The sequence below is a fragment of the Salmo salar genome, chromosome 01 (assembly GCF_965601325.2).
Source record: "Salmo salar chromosome 01, fSalSal1, whole genome shotgun sequence".
In the NCBI taxonomy this organism is placed as follows: Eukaryota; Metazoa; Chordata; class Actinopteri; order Salmoniformes; family Salmonidae; genus Salmo; species Salmo salar.
Genome location: NC_138291.1, coordinates 151,420,870 through 151,448,091, shown reverse-complemented (window position 1 = coordinate 151,448,091; position 27,222 = coordinate 151,420,870). Strand labels below are relative to the sequence as shown.

Genomic DNA, 27,222 nt, shown 5'->3' with positions numbered 1-27,222 from the left:
CAGACATTCAGGATAATACAAAGTCCTGTGGTGATAATGCAGTATCTTATTTTATTAGAAATAGCTGGAAAATGTGTGTTTTTCGAGGACTACACTACTAAGCCAAGCAAAATAATAAGCATTTTGTTATGGCCGAAGGAGTCATGACCACTATACAGCACAATGATCGACTCTGACAATACACTTCAATGTGAAAAACTTTAAAAGTCGGCCTAAAGCCTTATCCCTGCCCTTTGAGCCCAGTGAGATCCATGACCTGAGTTAATATTAAGGACATCACCCAGAATAAAAATATGTTTGCCTTGGAGCATGAATTTGGGTGGAATTCGATCAAGGTTTGCAGGTTACCAAAAACTCTGGGTCAAAATACTAGTTATTTTTTGTTTCAAACACATTTTCTTGAATCAGGAGCAATGCTATTTTAAGACAGTGCGGGTTTGATGTAATTCCAGTGACATGGAGAGGACTTAATGTAAACACTTCACGCAGACTGTCTCTGTGGTGTGCCATGTGTGTCCCCTAAAGAGGGTTCCCCCCGTACTATAAATGACAAGGCTCGATCCCCCCGCTTAACCACCAGTGTGTGCGAAATGAGGTGTGAATTATGAAAAGGCATTTGCAGGAAATTATAACGCATTGAAATGTAGATTAATGAGCAGAGCTGTTCAGCGGGGCAGGAAAAGTTGTGATGTGCATCTTTCCAGAACGCAGGACCGTGGGGACAAGCAGTGATAAGGAGGATAAAGAAAAAGGCAGAGCTCATGGGGAGGGGTAAGAGGCAATGTTTTCCCCCAGACATCTCTTCAATATCATACTAAGTAGGGGCAACAGAACACAGTTTTTACTTCCTGCTCAGAACAAATTATTTAATTCTTGACTTTCAAAGTGTGCTCCACATTCTAATGGGGTGTTATATAATGGGGAAAGTGCTTAGCAATGCATAACTAGCGAACCAAGACTTGTCTATTATTTCCAAAAAATCATTTCAATTTGACAGCCTGAATAAAAGTATAAGATGGGTCTGAAATCAATCACGCATCAGTGCCATACTGTATCCCAAACAACATTCCCAAAGATGTCCCAAAGGGAAAAGTGAACAGAGTGATGTCATGATAAAATTATGCCATCTGCTCTTCCCTTGACTACACCCATTAAGAAGATGGACACTGTATCTGTAGCTACAATGAATGCAGCAGAACTAACTGAGCCTCTTAGCTCTCGGATGAATACTTCAGCTGTAACCGTTGAAGTTTTACCAACACAACCAGAGTTGACAGAGTCACATGAACTTCTCCCGGCAAGACTATTGAGCACATCAAGAGTGTGGAGGTGTGTGCACTTCTGCACAGATCAATGCGTGCTTCCTTGGGGCAAACCTTGCCAATTTAAAGGTTAGCTTAGTCTTTGACTGTGTCAGGGTTGGCACTCCACCGACTCACACCCCCAGGCAGGCTAGTTCTCATGCCTGTCTGTCAGAAGGGGAAAAATCTGCCTTAACTCAGCCTTAAACTGTGATAGAACAGCACAAAATTTACGGAGCATTATTCTATGGTGAGTTTATGTGCAATATCAGCTAAACATGTAGTAATGGAAATGCAGTTACAGTGATGGTTCCACATACTATTTGTATCTCTCAGATTATCTGTGCATTGAGTGAGCGGGGGGGGGGGGGGGGGGCATTGATGCAGGACTATTCATTTCACACATATATTTGTGTAGGCCTGCTGTAGAGAACAAGCTGAGTCCCTTGCTCGCTTTACAAGCATATGCTTCCAGTAATCTTCCTATACACAGCAATTTAAACGAGAACCCCCATTTCCCTCGCTTACAGGAAAAAAAGGCAAAGAAAAAACATGAGCGGTGACTTCAAAACATAGACTTCATGGGGAATATATTTCCATAATGCTTGGCTGAGTTTGAGACAGGGTAAGGAAATTAGTCACTTAATGGAATTCAAGCCCAAGCGTGGCTGGCAACACCATTGTATGTCACTCCTTTTTGACATGGGGTGTTGTAAAGCAGACCTAAAAGAGTCAAAGAGAAAATACCACCACAACTCTGACCGCTGAGACATGCTGTGCGAGGGAAGTTTTTATCGTTGGCACATATTTGCATTAATCATGTAGGCACAGGCAGGGAGCTTTCGCCACCAGCTTTAATTCAGAATACCAATTAATAGACCATTTCCATTTCCTGGAAGTACAAATGAGTGGTGGGGTAACTAACAGCCTCCTAGCTGGAGATTTATGGCTCAAAGTCCAGACTCAGGATGGGAGGAAATTGAACAAGATGGCCGTGATACTTTCTATCTTTCCTCCTTCCCTCTCTTTTAAGTTTTGACATCACAGGTTGAACACAGCTCTCCAGGCCTTTGATATAGTTGTATCTGCATTTCAATGAGCTGTGAGGGACAGCATTACTCACATCAATGCTGGTGTCCATCCTCTTTGCAAATCAACACTGTGCTAGGGAGTTTGTTGGAAGTCAGTTTGAATGCTGACAGTGGAGGGAAGAGAGAGAGGGAGCAGAGTCTGTGGAAACTTTTAATAAGATTGCCCACTGGTCCAAACATATGCCCCGGGGCTCCATGTGGGGTAGTCTGGGAAACAATCTTATTAGTCCTGCTTCATTTATATTTCATTCACAGCGGACTCTGTCCTCACAGACAGACCAGGAAAAATAAACATTTAATTTGGGTCATTCCACCTCAAAAAGAACAAGAAAGAGGATTTTGACACCCACCATCTCAGATTATTCTGACATTTTTTTATATTGTTAGAAACAGATGAGACTAGCATTCCTGCAACATTATTTTGTTGAAATATAATTTGATCTAAGAGAAATTAAGGTAATTTATTGCACCCAAATTGGCCATTTTAGTATATAGGATTCACATAATATTCAATAAATATAGTACCTAATATCCAATTTGGACCAAACTCTTTTCTAACCATGAGTTAGTCCAAAGAAATTGTCAACAGCCACCCACACCACCCCAACACAACAACCAGTATATATAATTAGTTCTCTATGTCAGACAAGTAGTATGGATCTCTGGCTCGAAGTATTGTTTCATCCTATGTAATATATTCTCAGTGAATTTGGTGATGTTTTATTCCCCTGTTCAAATAAATGTGTAATTGAAGTTGTTAGGTTTATGTCCCAGCCTACATCCTGATACAACCAGGTTTGGACCATCTGGCAGTCTGATGGACGAGTCTGGGTTTAGTAGAAGCAAGGAGAACGCTACCTGCCCCAATGCATAGTGCCAACTGTAAAGTTTGGTGGAGGAGGTATAATGGTCTGGGGCTGTTTTTCATGGTTCGGGTTAAGACCCTTAGTTCGGGCTAGCCCCCTTAGTTCCAGTGAAGGAAAATCTTAAAGCTACAGCATACAATTACATTGTAGACAATTCTGTGCTTCCAACTTTGTGGCAACAGTTTGGGGAAGACCCTTTCCTGTTTCAGCATGACAATGCCTCTGTGCACAAAGCGAGGTCCATACAGAGATGGTTTGTCGAGATCAGTGTGGAAGAACTTGACTGGCCTGCACAGAGCCCTGACCTCAACCCCATCGAATACTTTTGGGATGAATTGGAAAGCCAACTGCGAGCCAGGCCTAATCGCCCAATATCAGCGCCCAACCTCACTAATATTCTTGTGGCTGAATGGAAGCAAGTTCTCGCAGCAATGTTACAACATCTAGCAGAAAGCCTTCCCAGAACAGTGGAGCTTGTTTAAGCAGCAAAGGGGCGGACCATGTCCATATTAATGCCCATGGTTTTAGAAATGACACAAAAATGAGAATTTTTCTGAACATGTAAAAAACAAAACTAAATTCACTGAGAATACATACATAACATGAATAAACATTACTCCAAGCTGCAGCTCAATACTAAACTCCTTTTTCAGGACCCTGTCTTTCAAAGATAATTAGAAAAATCCAAATAACTTCACAGATCTTCATTGTAAAGGGTTTAAACATTGTTTCCCATGCTTGTTCAATTAACCATAAACAATTAATGAACATGCCTTAGGCATGCAGCAAGGAGGCATGAGGACTGCAGATGTGGCCAGGGCAATAAATTGCAATGTCCGTACTGTGAGACGCCTAAGACAGCGCTACAGGGAGACAGGACAGAGAGCTGATCGTCCTCGCAGTGGCAGACCACGTGTACAACACCTGCACAGGATTGGTACATCCGAACATCACACCTGTGGGACAGGTACAGGATGGCAACAACAACTGCCCAAGTTACACCAGGAATGCACAATCCCTCCATCAGTGCTCAGACTGTCTGCAATAGGCTGAGAGAGGCTGGACTGAGGGCTTGTAGGTCAGTTGGAAGGCAGGTCCTCATCAGACATCACCGGCAACAACGTTGCCTATGGGCACAAACCCACCGTTGCTGGACCAGACAGGACTGGAAAAAAGTTCTCTTCACTGACGAGTCGCAGTTTTGTCTCACCAGGAGTGATGGTCGGATTCGCATTTATCGTTGAAGGAATGAGCATTACACCGAGGCCTGTAATCTGGAGCGGGATCGGTTTGGAGGTGGAGGGTCCGTCATGGTCTGGGGCGGTGTGTCACAGAATCATCGGACTGATCTTGTTGTCATTGCAGGCAATCTCAACGCTGTGCGTTACAAGGAAGACATCCTCCTCCCTCATGTGGTACCCTTCCTGCAGGCTCATCCTGACATGACCCTCCAGCATGACAATGCCACCAGCCATACCGCTCGTTCTGTGCGTGATTTCCTACAAGACAGGAATGTCAGTGTTCTGCCATGGCCAGCGAAGAGCCGGATCTCAATCCCATTGAGCACATCTGGGACCTGTTGGATCGGAGGGTGAGGGCTAGGGCCATTCCCCACAGAAATGTGCAGGAACTTGCAGGTGCCTTGGTGGAAGAGTGGGGTAACATTTCACAGCAAGAACTGGCAAATCTGGTGCAGTCCATGAGGAGGAGACGCACTGCAATACTTAATGCAGCTGGTGGCCACACCAGATACTGACTGTTACTTTTGATTTTGACCCCCCCTCCCCTTTGTTCAGGGACACATTATTCAATTTCTGTTAGTCACATATCTGGGGAACTTGTTCAGCTTATGTCTCAGTTGTTGAATCTTGTTGTGTTCTTACAAATATTTACACATGTTAAGTTTGCTGAAAATAAACGCAGTTGACAGTGAGCGGACGTTTCTTTTTTTGCTGAGTTTATTTGTCAGACATAGAGACCTGATACTGATACTGTTGGGGTGGGTTTGCCGGGGGTTTGGTTCAAATCTGATTTTAGGTTCTATATTTATTGGATATTATATAAATACACTTAAAAAAAATAAAAAAAATTGGGTGCAGTCAATTAGCTTAATTTCTCAGAGATCTAATTATATTTAGACAAAACAATGTTAAAGGAATGCTAATATTTTATGTTTCTAACTGCAGAAACAATTTCAGAACAATCTGAGATGGTGGGTGTCATGGCTTGCTGAAATGAAATGGAACGACCCATTTTTGTAATTTTAATCATCATCTCTCTATGCTATCAGAGTATATACCCTACTGGGGTATGGAGCATGATGATTATATGACGAAAATTGATTATTTATCAAATGCATACATAAACATTCACACACACACACACACACACACACACACACACACACACACACACACACACACACACACACACACACACACACACACACACACACACACACACACACACACACACAGTTGCACGTTGATTGCATCATAACGCCCAAACTGGAGCGAAAAAAAATACATTGAAAGCGAAAAGCCTTGACAGAGATTTGTAGCCTTTCTTTGCTAAATTAAAAACATATAGTTATTGCTGGGAACACGTGGATTGTATAGCTCTTCTATTAATTGTTCTACCTAGTGATTGCATTTGATCACTGGTACCTTGTGTTGGTGCCAACAAAAAGCAGAAACCAAATAGCAGCCTACTTCCTAGAGAGTAGGAGGATAATTAGCTTCCAGCATGAGCAGCAGTTGAAACGGCCACCGTAACCTTTGAACAAATTGAGTTGTTATTTTTTAATCATCAAAATGACTGCCACCTTTTCAGCGCCTTAAAGGGCATGCTTAGAATCGATTTACAATTGAAGCTCAAACGGTTAGTTATCTTTTAAGGGGACCAATCAGCTTTGTTGGGGATAACAATCGTTAAATTATGTTTAAGATCTGTTGGTAATAAACAAGGATTTATTTCATTCATAATCTAAGACAGACAAGACCTTTAATTCCTATTAAAACACAACATGAATCTCTATCAAACTCATTGCTGTCCAAACGAAGACAGGAACATATTGAGTAGGACCAAGATGGCTCTGTTATAGAGCAGTTTAATATCAATCCATATATCACGATGAGGCACAATACAGGAGGCAATGTACAAGATTATGTGTGAATCGGTAAAGTTATCACTCACTTTGGAGGAATAAACTGCAGTTCTCAAAAACCAATACACTCCTATAAACATGAATAAAGAAAAGTCAAACAGTTTGACAACAACATGCTACCTTTTCATGTATAGCAATAGCAACCAAGTTGACTCTAACTGATGCTTTAAAAAGTGCACTCGGCAATGGGCAGAGAGGCATTGGGATCACATAGCCAACTTGCTTGAATATGGACTGAATCATTTAATTAACAAGCTAGCAACAAATTAGCGAGGTGGAACAGCGGCCATTCAGCAACGTTCCAAATGAGATCTGAATTATGCAAGGAAATTAATTAGAATTTCACATATGGGAACCAGATTCATCCTTATCAACCCAAAGCTAGAACTCACTTTATTGCACCTCAGTCGATAGTCTGTTAATTAATACGCTTTTAGTCTATCGCTTGTTCTCTTTTATTTCATAATATATTTCAGATGTACTGCAGGAATACTTGATAATTATCCTTGGAGTGCAGGGAAATATACACCAGACAAGATTAGCTTTTCCCATTACTCTGATACAGTATATGTTAATTCCTTGAAATGAAGGCATATTGGATTCAATTGGCATGGCAACAGTTTCTCTCATGTCTGCAGTTCGCTTTTGTGTGATAAGAATATAGGCTACACTAAATGCACAACTCAAAAAAGTCACACTTCTGACAGTGAACTGAAACCATAACAAAACATTGGGTTGTGTCATGACACTAAAAGTGCAATGCAATCAAACATGCTGGTTATTGGACATTTTAGCTATTTCCTCTCTCTGAGGAGTCAGGTTGACACCAGTGTGTTGTGTCATATACAAGGTTTTCGATAAACCATGTGGGTCTTAATGGGGCAGTCAGTAATCGTATCAAAACAGAACCAGTGATATGTCAAGACAGTGCTTTGAGGAAATGAAAGCATGTCAATAAATAAAGAGCAAAGAACATGGAAACCTATGAGGCCTCGTTACATTACAGTGCTAATGGTGCATAGCTGCTGTGGGTTTAGTAAACTGAAATATCATGGCCACTGGAGAAATACTTAAGGAGACGGTCCCGTGTGGCTCAGTTGGTAGAGCAACGTTGTGTGTTTGATTCCCACAGGGGATCAGTACGGAAAAAAGTGTGAAAATGTATCCACTCACTACTGACTGTATCCACTCACCACTAAGTCGCTCTGGATAAGAGTGTCTGCTAAATAAAAATGTACAAATGTAGAAAATCACAATCATTTGTCATCAGACAATATTATGTATACTGAGCACCATTGAAAAACAACTTGATGTATTGTAGACAAAGCACTCTAAGGCTATTGAAGGAACCAAAGCCGGAAAGTCAGAAATAGAGAGTTGCGCATTGGTAAGTGATTTTTAAGCAAAATATTGATAACCGTTTGCTTGGCATGAATGTTACTTGCAAATATAAAGAGACCAGGGAAAGATCCATAATACTTTAACAGGCATTGTTATAATTCTCTTTTAGACATAAATATGGCTTGTTGCAGGGTATTTGAATCATCGACAGCAGCAGTCGCAGAAATGTAAGACCATTTAGACGATGGCATTGAGTTCTAGCGTGGTTCATTATGTTAAATGAAACAGGCTCATCTGATCTCAACGTCCTCTTCTCCTGCCCTTCCACCACTTCCCCTGTTATGGTTATTATTTTGTGTGTCTTCCAAAGCCACCTACTATAGCATTTCCCACCCTGAACCCTTCAAATTGGCCAGTTTAAGAGGTTTATACAGCTGCTTCTCATCCCCTCTCTCAGTAATAACATCTTAGACAGAGAGGTGGAGTGCACACTTAAAAGGATTCGTTTTCACAAAAAGAGTCAAAATATGATTGCTTTAGCAGAGTACTCATCTCTTTGTAACAATTTCCTAAGTAATTTGGAGATGACAAGGACTCCCAATGATGTCTTAAAATGTTGTGTTATGGGTTGTTAAAAGTCCCTAGAAATACAATAACAATATAGTAGAATTAGTCAACAAATGCCTACTGTATTTAAACACTAATTACATAGCTTGATTGAGTACCCATATTGCATCTCACTTTGCTAAGTCACCCACACAATGTGCTTCCTTCGTTGTCAATCAAAACTATTTTCCTTGACTTTTATTCAAATGCTCTTCTCCCCTCTGATGGTAATGTCATACCTCTTAATCAATGCTAAATCTGTCATGATATTGATGAAAACCATATGGTGTAAGACAAATTATGTCAAAATAATACCTCCTTCTGTTCTCTCTGATAGGCTAGCTGACATTTGTCTCTCTGTCTTGCGTCTTTGCTCTTTGGAAAAGTGCTATAGTTTAATTCCATAAAAGATGAAGCCATAATTCAATGTCAACCTTAAGGTAAGACACAACATATGCAATGAAAAGCTAGCCTAGCTTTTGAAGGGATCATCACACATTGAGAGCAGTGTCTTTCTTAGTAGAGTTGACATGTAGCTCACATCTGACTTTGAATGTTTGAATGAAATGCGGTAAATGGGGAAAAGAGTGATTACACTGAAAAGACGGTAGAAGAAAAACAACACGTGGGAGTATATGTTTCAGAAAAGAACACGTAGCCGAGAGATAATTTACAGCACCATCATAACTCAATTGATGTACCTATACGTAGTGCACGTTCCGTTCCATAACAATAAACCGTAAGTATTTGAGCCATATGGTTAAGATGTCATGGTAACTGCCAAAATAATGGTAAAACTTGAGTAAATGAGGGATACAAAGTATATTGAAATTAGGTGCTTCCACACAGGTGTGGTTCCTAAGTTAGTTAAGCAATTAAAATGATATTATGCTTATAAAAATGCTGGGTAGGACATTATTTTGGCTACCATGACAATGCCCCCATCCACATGGCACAAGTGGTGGTTTGATGGTTTGATGCGCATGAAAAATATATAAGCCATATCCCATGACCATCTCAGTTAACCAGATCACAACCCAATTGAACACTTATGGGAGATTCTGGAGTGCCTCCTGAGACAGCGTTTTCCACTACCATCAACAAAACCAAATGATTGAATTTCTTGTGGAAAAAAGTTCCAGACACTTGTAGAATCTATGCCAAGGTGTTTTGAAACTGTTCTGGCTCGTGGTGGACCAACACCCTATTAAGACAATGTATGTAGGTGTTTCCTTTATTTTGGCAGTTACCTTGTATATCCAGAGATTCATTTTAAAAAAAACATGACTTTCAATGAATAACACTACTTAGTGGACACTGGTGCCAACTAATATTTTTCATAGTTATTTTCCATTGTTAAAGCAGATAACTCTTGCCCTATTTGTTACTACATATCTATGAACTTCAGGTTTCAGTTACAGGAGCTTAGGCCATGAGGTTTTATCTAATGCACTCATGAAAAATCTCACCTTTGATGATTAAAAGAAGAAAAAGAAAAGAGCAAGCACTACATCACCATTTATAAGTCCTGGTGACTAAAGATGCCTTTTTCTCCAGCATGGCATATTTTTATGATACAGTATATGGTTCCGAGAACAACTCAGAATGTCATGGTAACCATGTATGGAGTAAGACCTGAGGGGTTAACCCTGAGTTGTATGCAGTGACTCTACCTACCCCTCTAAAGAGATAAGCATTTGAAACATTATGGAAATGCAATGATTTGGATACAACTCCGCGTATCTATTACCTGAAATAAAGCTGTGCTCAATGCTCTACATGAGTGTTGTACCCTCATGGGCAAGACAAAATATTGAAGTGCCTTTGAACAGGGTATGGTAGTTGGTGCCAGGCGCACTGGTTTGAGTGTGTCAAGAACTGCAACTCTGCTGGGTTTTTCACGCTCAACAGTTTCCCGTGTGAATGGTCCCGTCAGTGTATATGGATGTAGAATAAATATGTATGTTTCCATGTCTTTACAAATTGGAGGCATGTAGAGTAAGCTGCAACAGGTTAACACAATGTTGCACTATAAGAACACTATTGTCAACTGTGTTGGTGAATCCTCATGTGAAAGACCTCTGAGTGGTATAAAGCAATATTTAGCAATAAATTACATTTGTGGGTAAAACAATTACTCTCTGATAGTTGTGTGAGGCAAAATCCCTTTTAAGCTGGCTCTTAGCGTAGCATAGCAAGAGTTGGGCTGTTGAGCAAATCTCTCTCGATTCAGCAATTGTTTTAACAGTCCCAGTAGAAATTGTAGTATCAGTGTTTGGCTCTCATTTTTAGGGACATACAGCCCAGAGGCCAGTCAAATTACAGCAGCACCCTATCCCCTAATGATCAAGCCATCCATCACACAGCTACCCAACTGGCCCATAAATTTAATTGGTTTACGACTCGAGCCCGCCCAAACTCCCGTCAAACCTCTGGCATTGGAACTTTCCCGTCTCTCCTCCATCTCTCCTCCCGATGTAAATATGCAAATGACCAACCACGCTCACACAAAGATGTACTGTATTGCATATCAAATCAACTGTAATATGTTTCCTACAGTACACTCTGAGGTGATATCTAGAACCTAAAAGGGTTTTGGAGAATCCTTTAAATAACCCTTTTTGGTTCCAGGTAGAACCCTTTTGGGTTCCATGTAGAACCCTTTCCACAGAGAGTTCTAAGTGGAACCAAAACGGGTTCTACATGTTATCAAAAAGGGTTATCCTATGTGGACAGCCGAAGAACCCTTCTAAGAGTGTAGGCTACACTATGACAGCCTATAACTTTTAACGTTTCTGGGTTTGGCAATGTAGCTACTCCTGAAATTTCAGTTTCAGACTATCTTTTTTGGGATATACATGATTTGAGTAAGCTTGGGATCATGACATCTTCGTTTTACACCTGTTTGACTTGCTTTCAATATGCAAGCAGGTGGTGTGAACGTTCACACTTTTGCCAATCACAGATTTAGAAACATGCCCCAAGATCATTATCATCATGGAATGCTTAACACTCTTCAGAATGTGGTGGGAAACGACCGGCGCCTACTCCCTTTCCTCTGTATCAATGTGTATGTGTTAATTAGCAGATCTTCAACTGCCTAAAGCATCTTAACTCAATGAAGTCAAACTGAATCACATAAATCCTCTAAATTATGGGAGGTTATGAATCCTCTAACTGAGAAATTACACATAGCTGAGAAATTACACTTACATATAGCACTTCATTATGCAGCAATTGTCATTGTGTCATACTAAGAATAAATGTGGGAATTACATTTCTTTCGAGAGGTTTTACAGAGGTGACAGTAACTCACCATACAGCCTGTTGAGTCGACTCTGCGGTCCGACACACACTTGAAGTTTTTCCGGCAGCCCCCATTGTCCTTGGAACAGTCTCGGACCGGGCCGAAAGACGCCAGGAGATCATCTACTGTGTCAAAGTAGGTGGACATGATGGCCTCCTCCCTATGATGGGCAGAGAAGAAGAAGACACTGCCATCAATAGCCTGATCAGAATAAAGCCTGAGCACTTAACTGAAATTGGATTTAGTCATACGTTTACGCCTTGTGACTCAGGCTGTCCTACTATGGAAAACGCACTGGCACTACTTCTGATGGATTTCAGAACTCGGTTTGGTTAGTTGTACATAGAGAAAAACAGAACAAATACAGCAGTTGGTCATTTTTGGGGGGGATGCTTCAAAGTCTCCTCTGTGGCTCAATTTTATTACCACAATAACCCAATCTTTTCCTTTCCTTACAAAAACTGTATTACCTCAATTTCCTATTGTTGTGACCCTCATATTAGTGCTATCATATTGTTACAAGATAAATCATGATACAACCATTACTTTGAAAAAGAGAGAGTTTGAAAAGGAGACTTATCGTCCCCTACTTTGAAAAAGAGAGCGTTTGAAAATACATATCGTCCGTTCTGTCCTTGGTGTGCAGTACCATTACTTCTACTGGGATATGTTGCTACTTTGTCGTGCTGTGGACTGTGGGAAAATGGTACAGATGGAATCAGATGAATGGGTACGCATTTCAGGAGAGACAGAATGACAGAGATCCGCCAGCCATTTAAAGCTTAAATCAATTCCATTGTGGAATCGATCTCCAAAAGATATACTGGGATGTTTGGGCCATTGTCCAAGCTCTGTATACAACAAATGGATATTTGGTCCTGATGGAATAAAGAAAACATAGAAAGCAAGGTGAATGATGAGAGAGAGAGAGAGAGAGAGAGAGAGAAATGTATTTAATTCTTCAAGGAAGAGGAAATACGATACAGATCTCAGACCACGCCACGATACACACATATTGTGTCGAGGGTGGGAATATGCAATAAGGCTGCACGTTTCTATTGTGAATAATCAGGGCAGGAAGGAAAAAGGTTAGCAGCATTTTAGGCTGCTGCTACATTGTTGACTGACACTATTGAATGATAATTACTACCAGATAGCAAGGCCTTAACCCTTTAAACCTGTGAAATGTCTCCAAGTGGCCACACACCTCTCCAAAGTGGGCACAGTTCCTACATAATTTCAATGCACTTTCATAGCTCAAAGAAGAGTCTTCAATGATAAGGTGTTTTTTTTATCTATACTAGCTGTGTCATTGATGAACTAAAGCAAGCACACTTGTAGTTGTTTTGTTTGGATCACAACCCTTTATCCCTGCCATCACACAATTACTGTCGTTTTTTAAGCAATCCAAAAACGTCCGTTTAAATAGCAATTTGCATCAGGTGGGCATAATTTGAAAGCTTGTTCTATTGCCAACATGACTAGCTAAGTTATAAAATAGGATCTCACAGTGTTAAGCTTTCACAAGGCAATTCAGAGAAAGAGAGTGTCATTTTGGTGAGCATAGAAAGGAGTCATGTGCATTCAAGTGCTTGTTCCACGGCAAATTTTCTTCACAATAGACAAACATAGGCTCATTCTGTTCAGAACAACCCAGTGTGATGCCATGTCATCCTGTAGCTTATATCAAACCTAGTTATCATAAACATTGATGCTGTATATGACATGAGTTTTATGATATGGAAGTGTGCAAATTTGGATTCACAGGTGTTTGGCTTGCTTGTATGACATCAAAGTGGTATTTATTATAATCCTCAAAGTCTCATCTTTCAGAACACATTGAGTCCTTTTAATTTACAGGCCTTCCCTCACTCAGACAACAAAAAATGCAGGAGTGATGGGGGCAACTTCTTGTCCCATGCGGTACTCATTTTCAGAACACGTCTGTCAGTCAAACAAAACCCATACAGCGCTGTGAAGCACAGAGCCTGAGCTCTGAAGTCAATTATAGCACGCTACTGTACAGCCACTGCTTTCCAATTGTCGTGTCTTTACTATGTATTCAATTATATAACATGCTATTTTATAAAATCAATTCTCTGTAATTAATATTACCTGATTAAACTAATCATGTAAATGTAATTAACTAGAAAGTTGGGGCACCACGGAAGAATGTTTATAGAGCTGTTGTCTTCCGAATAAACTCTTAAAGACCTGGTAATCTTTTATATCAATAGCAGTCAATTATTAATTGTCACCTTATTCAGTCTCATCTGAACGTCGTATAATTTTTCACAAATCCTGGCTAACAAGTTGAATCAGCAATACAAAATGTGGTTTATTTATTTACTAAATAATCACACAGAATTACATATACACAGGATGGATCATACATTGATTATTAATTATGTCATAAAAGAAAACGTCCCTAGCGGACAAAGCCAATATGACGGATGGTTACACAAAGAAAGTGTCACGTCCTGGCCAGTATAAGGGTTAATTAGTATTGTAGTTTGGTCAGGACGTGGCAGAGGGTATTTGTTTTATGTGGTTCAGGGTGGTGTGTTTTTGTAAAAAGGGTGTTTGATTTAGTAATTCCGGGTTTTGGGTTATGTTTAGGTATTTCTATGTGGAGTCTAGTGAGTGTATGTCTATGTTTGATTAATTGGGGTTGGGACTCTCAGTTGAAGGCAGGTGTTGTCTATCTGCCTTTGATTGAGAGTCCCATATAGTAGGGTGTGTTTGGTAATTGTGGGTGATTGTTCTGAGTTTAGCCTTGTGCCTTACCAGACTGTCTGTATTTCGTTCGGTCATTTGTTTTGTTATTTTGTACGTTCATTTTGGAAGTTAATAAATCTCAAGATGAGCATACACATACCTGCTGCGTTTTGGTCCTCCATTACCGACGACAAGCGTGACAGAATCACCCACCACCAAAGGACCAAGCAGCAGAGGAAGGAGCAGAGGGAATTTGGATTGGATACATGGAGGAAATGGAGCAAAGACCGGGAATGCTACCGAGGAACACGACTGGCGATTAAACCCGAGAGGCAACCCCAAGAAAAAAATTTGGGGGGGCATATGGGTAGTTTGGCGGGGCAAGTTTGGAGCCCCAGGCCAAATCCCCGGACTGTTTCTCGGAGGCCAGTTAATGGACAGGTCTTATGCTTTGGGGTAATGGGTGTTATGGCGAGGCCAAGTGTTTTTAGGCCAGTACGCGCTATACCAGCGCCCCGCAGTTACCAGGGGGTAGTAGGCATTCAGCCAGAAAGGGCGATGCCAGGTTTAAGCTCGAGACCGCCAGTAAGCCTCCATGGTCCTATATATCCTGTTCCCGCTCCACGCACTAGCCTAGAGGTGCGTGTTCCCAAGCTGGCATATCCGGTACCAGCACCACGCACCAGGATTATAGTGCGTCAGCCCGCCAGTCAACAGTCGTCATCAGAGCTGCCCGCCAGTCAACAGTCGTCATCAGAGCTGCCCGCCAGTCAACAGTCGTCATCAGAGCTGCCCGCCAGTCAACAGTCGTCATCAGAGCTGCCCGCCAGTCAACAGTCGTCAGAGCTGCCCGCCAGTCAACAGTCGCCAGAGAGGTCAGACTGCGCTGAACTGCCGGAGTGGCCAGACTGCGCTGAACTGCCGGAGTGGCCAGACTGCGCTGAACTGCCGGAGTGGCCAGACTGCCCTGACCTGCCGGAGTGGCCAGACTGCCCTGACCTGCCGGAGTGGCCAGACTGCCCTGACCTGCCGGAGTGGCCAGACTGCCCTGACCTGCCGGAGTGGCCAGACTGCCCTGACCTGCCGGAGTGGCCAGACTGCCCTGACCTGCCGGAGTGGCCAGACTGCCCTGACCTGCCGGAGTGGCCAGACTGCCCTGACCTGCCGGAGTGGCCAGATTGCCCTGACCTGCCGGAGTGGCCAGACTGCCTAGACTGTCCCCAGTTGCCAGACTGCCGAGACTGTCCCCAGTTGCCAGACTGCCCAGAGTTGCCAGACTGCCCCGACTGTCCCCAGTTGCCAGACTGCCCCGACTGTCCCCAGTTGCCAGACTGCCCCGAGTTGCCAGAGTGGCCCGACTGCCCGGAACGGCCAGAACCGGAGCCACCTCCTGATATAGGTGGGTTGGGGAGGGGGGGGTGTAGCACAGTGCCGTCGTTGACGGCAGCCACCCTCCCTTCCCTCCCTTTAGTAGGGGGAAATTTGTTTTGTTGTTTGGGGTGGTTGTTTTTTTTGTTTTTTTTTTGTTTAAGGTGCTTCCGGGGTTAGCACCTTTAAGGGGGGGGGGGGGGGGGTACTGTCACGTCCTGGCCAGTATAAGGGTTAATTAGTATTGTAGTTTGGTCAGGACGTGGCAGAGGGTATTTGTTTTATGTGGTTCAGGGTGGTGTGTTTTTGTAAAAAGGGTGTTTGATTTAGTAATTCCGGGTTTTGGGTTATGTTTAGGTATTTCTATGTGGAGTCTAGTGAGTGTATGTCTATGTTTGATTAATTGGGGTTGGGACTCTCAGTTGAAGGCAGGTGTTGTCTATCTGCCTTTGATTGAGAGTCCCATATAGTAGGGTGTGTTTGGTAATTGTGGGTGATTGTTCTGTGTTGAGCCTATGCTTTGCAGACTGTCAGTTTATCGTTCATTTTCTTGTTTGTTGTTTTTGTATTCGTGTTGATTTAATTAAATGTTCAAAATGAACAACTGCACACCTGCTGCGTATTGGTCTACCTTTTCCGATGACGATTTTGCATTATCGTCAGAAGACGAAGATACTTGTGACAGAAAGAGGGTTGGGTTTGAATGAAAGTGCGGGATGACTGAGGAACAAGGATTGGGTCTCTATCGAACCTTATGACGCTATGCTATCGTAAATACAGAATCTTATGCATTCTAAATAACGCCCATTCGGAAAAGGAAAATGCAAGAAATAGATTTACTCTGAGCTGCACTTCGATAGATTGGTTGAAGATGGAAGGCTGGGTTGCCCAGCAGAGATCTTCCTTGTCCTTTGAATAATATTTCTGGGCAGATACGTTGTAGTCTGTCATCTTGTGGTAGAACGGATACGTTGTAGTACCATTGTCATGTGGTAGAATGAATACGTTGTAGTACCCTTTTGTAGGCCACACACCCATTTACAGCTGCTGCTGATAACTCGACGTCTAGGATATATCACTCCTTTAGTGAATAAGAGTTCAAAGTTCATACCAAGTTGCCATACTATAACCTCATACTATATTCTAGCTGGTATAGTCAAATTTATCCTTCCAGCGAGGCGATCGTCACCTCCACGTTGAAATTCGCCCTTCTAAACGTATGGACATCAGTCCTCATGTCATTCGGAACACAATGATAATTTCGTTAGATTGTAGTGGTTCAACCATTCGCAACCAGAGCTCACACTGAGGTTGGCTTAGTTCGCCGTGAATTGGGTCACAGGGGCTCTTATAGAAATGTAGAAAAGGGGTTGGTTCATCATTTCCAACCAATGCCTATTCACGTGGGCGTGGCCACTGATTGAGCATATTTTACTTCTGAAAACAATTCTCTCATTTTAAAAACAAAAATTTACATTTCATCTTTTCACAAATAGTTTCATATTTAAACATTTAAATTGCACAACAATTCCATGTGAATCTGATGTGTAGACTTTCCAAGATACAGTTTATGTTGTCCTATCATGAGTAATAATGTCTCAGACAACAACTGATCTGACATCATATTCTTTAAGTACCAACGGATACTTTCAACTGGTTGGATTACCGAATATTATTGTTCGGTTCCCAACATTTTGATGTTACAATACTCTCTCTATGTTAACAAAGAGTCCATTCTGTAGAGTGGAGAGAAAAAGGGGAAGGTATTTATGGGGGTCATAAACCTCCCCCAACAGGGCAACGTCATGACACAATGTAGGCACTTCAGTGGCCAAATCAGAAATGCTCAACCCGTATACAAGTACAAGTGTAAAGGGCTTCTAAAGTGACAGAATGAGACATAGTGAAGGAGAATATAGAGCTACAAAGACAGACAGACAGACAGACAGACAGAAATAGAGGCACATACACACAGATATTGAAGAGAAAATACCCAAGGACACCACTCTTCCTGGCACAGTACTACCGGCAAACAGCAAAAACATGTGTGCCACTGTGTCACTGCCACCCGTTTGTTCAAAGCCACCAAAGCTGCCATGTCTGTCCCTATCTTCTGGCCTGTTGTGTTGGGGAGCAGGTGGGAGTCTACAGGCGTAAAAGTGATGAGGGGGATTACGAATGGTGGCTTTTTGGTCCGATCGCTTCCAATATGATTGGACATGATTTCCCAAGGCCAAAGATCTGGCAGTGCGCAGGGGCCTGCCAGCTTATAGTAGGTTCAGGAGGCTGATGCCTGATAGCCCTCTGCCTCACACAGGTGACCACTCTGCCCAGCTCACAGGAAATTAACAAGTCATTAGAAGTGTAATGACATATAATGAAGCCATGAGTATTCCCTGTGTTTAATCTGAGCTAAACCATGAAGTGCCCTGTTTATTCTCTGTTAACCTATTTGTACATTTTTGAGGTTGTTGCTTGTCAGGTAATGTGGTCTTGTACTACTCAGATCTAGAGTAGCAATTCACCATGGTAACTAATAGAAATAGGTATAAGGAAATGCAGAAGCATGTTTTTTTCAGTTGGTATCATCAAAGGCAATACAAGATTTTAACAGAGACAAAAAGAGTGTCCATGATGAAAGGCCATCACATCTTGGCCAGTGCAAAACAAAGAGTAGCCAACCACAATGACAATCTGTTGAGCAACACACAAATAACAATCTGAAGGGGATATTGTTTTGAGCTCCTTCTTATATTGTAATCCTCTGCCAGAAAACAAAAAGCAATCTCTACGGTACCAAAAGTAAAAGATGGATTAGAAAATACTGAAAAAATAGGACAGTGTGACAATATTAGTGTCTTATTTACTGTAGCTATACAGTATCATTGTGACAGACTTGGTTCACCTAGAGTTCTTATTCCAAACGGTATGGTATGTGTGTAAGCATAGCCGCGGGAAGTAGGGGTGCTGACGATGCTGCAGCAGCCCCTGAAAAATCCAAAATAATTCTGGAAAAAATATATTTTCACAAAAGTACTGGGCCTTTAATAGTCCTGTACTAGTGGACCGACATAGCCCCCTCTTGGCAAAAAAATCACAGCACCCCTACCCCCAAACTACTTCCTGTTGATGTGTGGAAGGAAAGAGCTTAACAGTCAAAAGATCACTAAAGCTCTATATTATAATGACCTTGACATAGGTTCCCTCTGGAATTCCTTTTAACTGTTTTATTCCTCAGTGACATTATACAGTGCTAGCAATATTTCTTACTGCTCCAGTCTCCTGTTCAAGTGCTACATTAACTTTATGCTCTATGGTTATCTCAAATACACTACAGTTATTCAAACATCCAGTTGACATAGTGCAAACGGTTGGAATGATTATATTTTCATCTCTCTACCTTAGCTCTGCTTGCAATATGAAACACAAAGGCAACACATACTGTACACCTGCATCAAACACACACACACACACACACACCCACACACACAGTTATTTATTTCCAGTTGGATCACAGGAGAGAAAGCATTTTGTGAGAAGAGTGTTGAGAAGGAGAAGGAGACGGATGAGTTGGTGGTGAATGCCGCATGCAGGGGAGAAGGGGGCAGTAGTGAAGGGTGAATTATTGATCTTAGGCCTGACATGCCTCCCTGCTGCGTTCTGACTCCACAGGGGAGATGGGGTCAAAGGTCAAAACAGAGGTTTGAATCATGCTGAGAACACCTTTCCATGGATACGTCACTGTTTTCCACTGGGGTGGAATGGATAGAGGCAATATCAGTTAAGTGTTAACTTGAAACCAATATAGCTCCTCTCTGTTTGGAAATATTGTTTTAATCAATGGCAGGTCTCTGAAAATAGCCTTTTATTCATTCCAATGTTTGTTTTCCTGAATCACTATTATGACAAACTATCACTCTGGCCTCTCAATCTTCTATGGAATGGGAACATAATTTTGCAGGGTCAGTTTACGGGGTGGTGCGATCGCACACAATTACAGCAACTTCAATATTTTATGGAGTTGATCCGATGGCAATTTACTATGTATGAAACTGTCATTTGTGAGGCATCGTGGGTAGGGGCTGATGGCAGGTCGCGTACCGGGTTTTAATTGGAGAGCCGGCATTGATTGGACGCACTTGTCAACATGCGTGATGGAAGGCCGAGGATATCAGCATGCTCCATCCATTAACTTTTATTGCTAATAAAGCGAACAGGCACCGCCCGCTGGCATTGTCACAGCCTTTATGAGGTAGAGTGGAGGAGTGAGAGAGAGAAGAAAAAACAACACACATATACGCACACACACACACACACACACACACGAAAAAAGGGTTGAGGGCCCCACTTTGTGTACTATTAAGTGGTGTATTAAGGAGCTGACTCCTAGGTGGCATAGCAGTGCTGCTGAGGAAGAATAAAGGGGTCAGGCTGGAGGAGGCCTAGAGGAATGTGTTAGCTCACGGCGGCACCACAAGCCGAGAGGTCGCTTAAGTGTCAACACCTCACCATGCCTGACAATGTGTTAGGAGTGGAGAGAAACAATAGAGACAACACGTCAACAGGTCCATCTAAGGAAAGATGCAGAGGATAGATGATCGCTGCTTGCTCTCTCACCTGCAGAGCACCGGAAAGCATGCCTGAATATGCAGTGTGCTTTTTAAAAGCTAGACACAGCAAGCTATTCAGTAGAGCATGACCTTCCGTAGTTCCGTCACAATAACTAACACGATCTGAATAGAGACGCAGGTATTGTTTTTGTTTCTGTGGCAACCTTATATCATGAGGACTCCCATGTCTTCGACACAAAGAAAATTGAACCATAATTAAAACTGAAAGCCAATGTTAGTTTTTTGTCAACCTAACTGACTGCCAAGCTTGAGTGAGAACATTAAATTAAATAAAAAAACTATGCTAGATACTAAAATTAGAAATGAAGAAGCTTTGTTTGAAGTTCAGACTCTTTTTTTCCAATTTGGCTTTGAGGGAAAGACAACTCTGGAGCTTTATTACAAGTCCTGAATCAAACACCCAAACCACCTCAGCTTCTTATGAAAGACAGTAGCTACATGTTTGGATGTTGGGACCACCTCTGCCGGTCCGTTGAGTCTGGGTACTGAACTCCACGTGTCTACTGTGAGGTTAGCGGGAGGAGAAGGAACTCCTGTGGGAAAAATCGTTTTTTTTTCTTGGAAAAGGAACAAAAGTGTATTCTTTGGAACAGGGCCTTGGGGAATAGAGCACACAGGGAGGAACGACATGACTCAACAAAGGGGAACAACAGACTGTGAGTGACAGGCAGATAGGTGCCACTGTGCTAACAAACCATGTACCCCTTTCTAGTGCTTTGTCTGCACTGCTCTTATCGCTGTGGCAATTAAGAGAAAAAAATAACGAATACAATGGGATGCATATTGCAAATCATTATTTCAAGGTATCAAAGTAGTTACCTCTATGGGATCGGTGTCCCCCCCACGGGACGGTTGAGCTAACGTACGCTAATGTGATTAGCATGACGTTTTAAGTAACAAGAACATTTCCCAGGACATAGACATATCTGATATGGGCAGAAAGCTTAAATTCTTGTTAATCTAACTGCACTGTCCGATTTACAGTAGCTATTACAGTGAAATAATGCCATGCTATTGTTTGAAGAGAGTGCACAGTTATGTACTTGAAAATGTATCAATAAACCAATTAGACACATTTGGCCAGACTACAACATTTTGAACAGTAATGCAATGGTTCATTGGATGAGTGTAAAACTTTGCACATATACTGCTGCCATCTAGTGGCCAACATCTAAATTGCGCCTAAATTGCAATAATACATTGTGGCCTTTCTCTTGCATTTCAAAGGGAAGATTTGTCCCCTAAAAACTCCAGGCAGAGCAAGAAACTCACTGACTTAATGAATCATTAGAGTGAAACAGCTGCACATCAAGCAAGACAGCAAGGCGCTTAGCGACTCAGTCTGAAACAGTCTTAAGATGAATACATCCTTACTAACAGCACACACATAGACGTAGAGGAACAGTTTACAGAATACATCAATATAGAGAGCTTGTCTGGAGAAAAGGAAAGGAACGGGGGAAGAGAGGGAGATGGAAGAAATAGAGTGCAAAGATAACAAGAATAGGAGATAAACATGGAGGAAGAGAGAGAGGGGAAGAAAGGACGGCAATATGGGAAGTGCTGTCAAACACATCATTGTGCGATTAAAACATACTGTGCCGTTCAGTCAGATAGCCAGAGGACATGCGATCTGGCTCCTCTGAAAAGAGACATGAAACTCACAGTCTCACTGAGTCTTCACTGAGGGAAGACTGTAGCGCTGTATAGTCTTTCATGTGCAGCTGTGCACACAGCTCAACAGTCGGGAGAAGGTCTGATTCACCAAATTGCAGTCTAGGGACACTGACAGCCTCCTCTGAGGATCGCATCAAACACACGCTCTGCAAAATCACAGCCATTTTCTTAGAAACAGCCTTGATGTCGTTGAAGAAATGAAAGCGTGCTAAACTGACTGTGCATAATTAGCATGAGCTCTACTGTAATGAGATCAATCCAGCATTAATGTTACATATTTCATACAAAAGCACATTTTCTTTGTGCTAAATTCTTATTTTAGTTTTTCATAACTTTCCCATTATGCTGTGAAATACAATTGCCAGTATAATACAATATTGCCTTTTTTAGGCAATTGATAAAATGAGAAATATGTGTATAGTTTTTTACAGTTTTATTTCAAAAGGTATATTATGAGCATCTGTGTAAAAAGCATTGAGGACTATGCCAGGGTGAAATGATCTAATATCTCCATCTCAATGACCATATCTGCATATCTTTCAACAGTCTCTGTGGATTCTTCTCAATGAATAGTATCTAGAGGGGTTTCCATCACCCTCATATCATAGAGATGTATTCCCCATTCACACAGCTCTCCCAGGCTGCCCATGGTCATGCTGCCATGTTGAGTCAAAGCAGACTGAACAGAAAGGGTCCCTCTGGGATGGACAGATAAATATTAAACAGAACACCTTCAAACAAACAGAAATACAATTATTATGTATGAAATTCACAGTCCAGTTCACACAGAATCCAATCCCGTAAATTATACAATAAAGGAACGTTTGTAGGGTGCTTAAAGTAACACTGTGGGTGAATTTATACATTTGTTCGTAATAGTGTGCTTCGTATTTTAAATAGCTTGTTTCAGATTTATAGCGCTAAACACTGGATGACTCTGAGGTTGTGCAGTTTCATTTTGGTAGCCTTTGAGTGGTCTTGTTACTACCAAAAAATGGCTTGAGAATTTTAATAGAGCGTATGCATTGACCCTCTGCTTGAGAGAGAGAGCGAAAGAGAGAGAGAGAAGAAAATAGCAAGAGAGGGAGAGAAAGATTACTGCTAACTACGTCGTACGTTAATTCAGTGTAGGCCCAATGCAACTGATATGACCTGAGGCCAAGCCAAGAAGAGTTTGTTTGCACCCATAAGTACCATCATGTAAAATACACAATAGTAAAATTGCTGGTAAAAACATAAATCGTTTATGTATTCATACAGGGTGATTTCATAACAACATTTGTTGTAGTTGTTGTTGTAGCAGTAGTAGTAGTAGTAGCAGTAGTAGTAGTAGTAGTAGTAGCAGTAGTAGTAGTAGTAGCAGTAGTAGTAGTAGCAGTAACATTACTGGCGATAGTACTGGCATTTTCCTAGTGGTACAACATAAAGTCATTATAAATCAAACATACATTTCTATAATTATTTATGACTGTAGCTAGTCACAGCAGGAGAGCAAATATCCCAGTCATTCACGTTCTTCCACTGTCTTCCTCCATATTCACCTACCAGCATAAATCATTACTTAGAAGCAACATAGTGCATAATGCTATAGAATGCAAAGGCACAACTACTACAATCATTTATATTCGATATGACAAGTCCTTCAGCTCTGTAGAGCAGTAAACATGAAACTGACACACTGGACTGACCAAAAGAATGACCTGGCCATCTCTTCCCTATAACCATGTTGAAAGTCTGTTGTCAATTTGTTTACTGTAAAATAGCATTGTATCTGGACAAACACAAGTTTACTAAGGGTTGGTAACAGGCTGAATGGTCTGCTATTTGAGCCAGTTAAGGGGGCTTTACTATTCTTGGGTAGCGGAATGACTTTAGCTTCCCTCCAGGCCTGAGGGCACACACTTTCTAGAAGGCTTAAATTGAAGCTATGGCAAATATTGTTTTCTTCACCAAGAAAATCCCCTCCCCCACACCTCACAACTCCCACACTGATGCCTGTATATTGTGGGGGCGATTATTGGTTTATATTTAATTGAATGTGTGCCAGAGGCAAGCATATGTGAGTTGAAACGGAGGGTCTATAGTGTATAGCACTCAACCACTAATATTCATTGCAGGTGCAATTTAGGGTTCCAATGTTTTGGTTCTAGTTTGGCACCATTTGATTTGATTTAATTGCATTTCCCTATTACCACTGATGGTGTCATCCTTATTAACGAGCAATGTCCATTCTTAGACCATTAATAATTTCTGACATCTCATTTGGAACCTGTCTAAGACTGTATAGATGTTTTGGGGTTTTTTAAGAAGTGAATTCCCATGGCAATTCCATTCAGTATGGGAAGGACATTCAACAAGCACAGCACTTACACAAATGACTGATAATTGGCTGAGAGAAATTGATGATAAAAATATTCTGGGCGCTGTTTTGTTAGACAGTGTGGCTTTTGACATTATCGATTTGGAGAAGTCTGTCCATAATAAAGTGCTGCTTAGCCTTCTTAACAACACTATCAACAAGGCAGGTCCTACAGGCCCTAGCTTTGTCGCACTGAACTACTGATCAGTTGTGTGGTCAGGTGCCACAAAGAGGGATTTGGCTGAATTGGCTCAGAACAGGGCAGTACGGCTAGCCCTTAAATGTACACGGGGAGCTAATATTAATCTGGCTGAGATTGACTTCATCACTACTTGTTTTTGTAAGAAGTGTTGACAAGCTGAATGTACCGAGTTGTCTGTTTAAACTACTAGCACACAGCTACTAGCACCATGTATACCCTATAAGACATGACACCAGAGGTCTCTTCACAATCCCCAAGTCCATAACAGACTATGGGAGGTGCACATAACTACATAGAGCCATGACTACATGGAACTCTATTCCACATCAGGTAACTGAGGCAAACAGTAGAATCATATTTATAAAACAGATACAAATACACCATATGGAACAGCGGAGACTGTGAAGAGACACACACAAAAGTACAGACACACGCACATGCACACACTCTACACACACGTACATTCGAATATTATTGTATGGTGGTATTATAAATGTTGTATAGTAGATATGTAGTGGTGTAATAATATAATAATTATATGATGTACTGTTTTATATTTTGTTTTATGTGTAATGTAAGTTCCTTAATGTGTTTGGACCCCAGGAAGAGTAGCTGATGCCTTGGATCCTAATAAATACAAATACACTGACCTACTAAAATATGGATATGTGAATTAAAATGCATGAAATATCTAAGAGCCTGGATCCCTCAAATATGAAGATTTTTTGGTTTGTTTACATGTACTGTGGGAGTGTCAAAAGATAAAATATGGCTAAAATATTACACACAGGTAGCCTTTCAAATGTGGTGAGATTATTTCAAACATGCTTCTTCTTCAGACTTTGTGATGCAATTCTGTTCATGCAAAGGTTGACTGGACTGCAGTTAGTCCAGATGGAATGGGTTGAACCTTTATTTCAGCTCAAGCTAGTAGTGAGTAATGCAGTGAGTTGGTCACTCTCTATTCAAAGCACATTTCCTCACTCATCTAACCTATTCAAAATCAGAGAGAGAGGGCAAGGGAGGGAGAAAGATTACTGCTAAGAAAAAAATAGATAAAATATGATAAGAGAATGGTAGAGAGAAAGACCGAAACAAGAAACAGTTACCTAGAACCAGACTCCCAAGTACATGTGGTTGCTTCTTGCTGTTTTGTGAAATTAGTTTCTAGCAGCAGTGGAGATGACCTATTAAAGTCGCCGCCTCTAATCACTTCCTAGTCCCACTATCAGGAGCTGCTACTCACTTCCCTGTTGTGCCACTAGCGGTGCCTGCACCGCACTAGTGTTGATGTTGGACTTATATCAGAGCGTACACGTCCCTACGCCTTTTAATAAGCCCTAGTGCAAAACAAGGTTTGACTCATCAGCACGTCTGTTGCATATAAACAGGTTCTAACAATGATTATGGCTAGCGTATCTAGCCATGGTAATCACTACAGGGATCTCGCTCTCTCTCCTTATTTATTTCCCCTTCTCTCATGGTATTACTATGCTTGAGAGAAATTGAGTTCAATTAAAAAACCAGAACAGCTTCAGGCCCCTTGATCATTTCAGCCCAAAGTCCCACAGCTCTATAGGGTGACTGTTTAAAACTGAGATGTGTGTTTTGGTACTGAGACAGAGGGCAGATGGCATTTCAATGGACCAGTAGAAGTCCCGTATGTTGTTATGAATAAGGCCATTAATGCCCAAATCAATAGGTAGTTGAAGGGAAAATGGATCAGAAAACACTTGATGTACCTTTGTTAGATGTTCAGTCTTTTGACCCTGTCTAGCAATGCTGTCTTTAGAGTGTGCATCAAACATATCTATTTCTGCTCTTCCCTTCATGTTTTCAAAATAGGAAAAGTACTTACTTCCATTTGAAGTCCCATCTTTCGAACTGCATTAGCAGTCCCATCCAACAATCCCACTTTGATTTTCAGCGATGTCAATTAAGTAAAATAGCAGTTGAGAGACTGGTCCTAGAGATTAGGGTTCAAACCTCAAAGGGCATCTTCACACTGGTAAATATCAAAGTACATGAGTTAGTCTTTGTCTACTATACAAAAGGTTAGAAGTTTTAATTAAAATAGAGTAGGTCTATGGACCAAAGCCCTGACAACAATTCCTCCTCTCAACCATTAGTTTCCAAGGAAACTGGTTCCAAATTGTGAGGAAACGGTCAGCTATCTAACACACTCTCACCAAGAAGCTGAACACATACACATGTAGGATCTTAATTTGAGCCAGTTTGCTACAGCAGGAAAATAACCCTGCAGAAACAGGAAATGTGAACTCTAATTTGGATTATACTTCATGGACATTTTTGTAGGGGTTGATACATTTTTCGTAAGGGAAGATCAAATCTTCAAAGTGGAAATGACAAGACTTATTAAACGTCAAATACACGACACGTTTAAAATGTCCTGCAACACAGTGATCAAATTAAGATCCTACATATTTAGCAGCAGAAAATGTTCATTTTCACTGTTTGGGAAAAGTAAAACTGAATAGCTGTATGAGGGAGAGAGACATGTATTTGCCTGAGCAAGTTGAGCAAATATAACCATATTAGCACCCATGGAGAGGGAGCCCTCTAGCATTG

At 41.4% G+C, this 27,222-nt stretch overlaps 1 protein-coding gene across 1 annotated transcript in view; it reads right to left on the bottom strand.

Annotated features, from left to right (window-relative positions):
- LOC106565912 (astrotactin-2) overlaps positions 1 to 27,222 on the bottom strand; it is a 449,250-nt gene that overhangs the window by 171,098 nt on the left and 250,930 nt on the right. Inside the window, exon 11 of the mRNA XM_014133602.3 lies at positions 11,688 to 11,838. Coding sequence (XP_013989077.2) covers positions 11,688 to 11,838 — 151 coding nt within the window. The remainder of the gene's footprint in view (positions 1 to 11,687; positions 11,839 to 27,222) is intronic.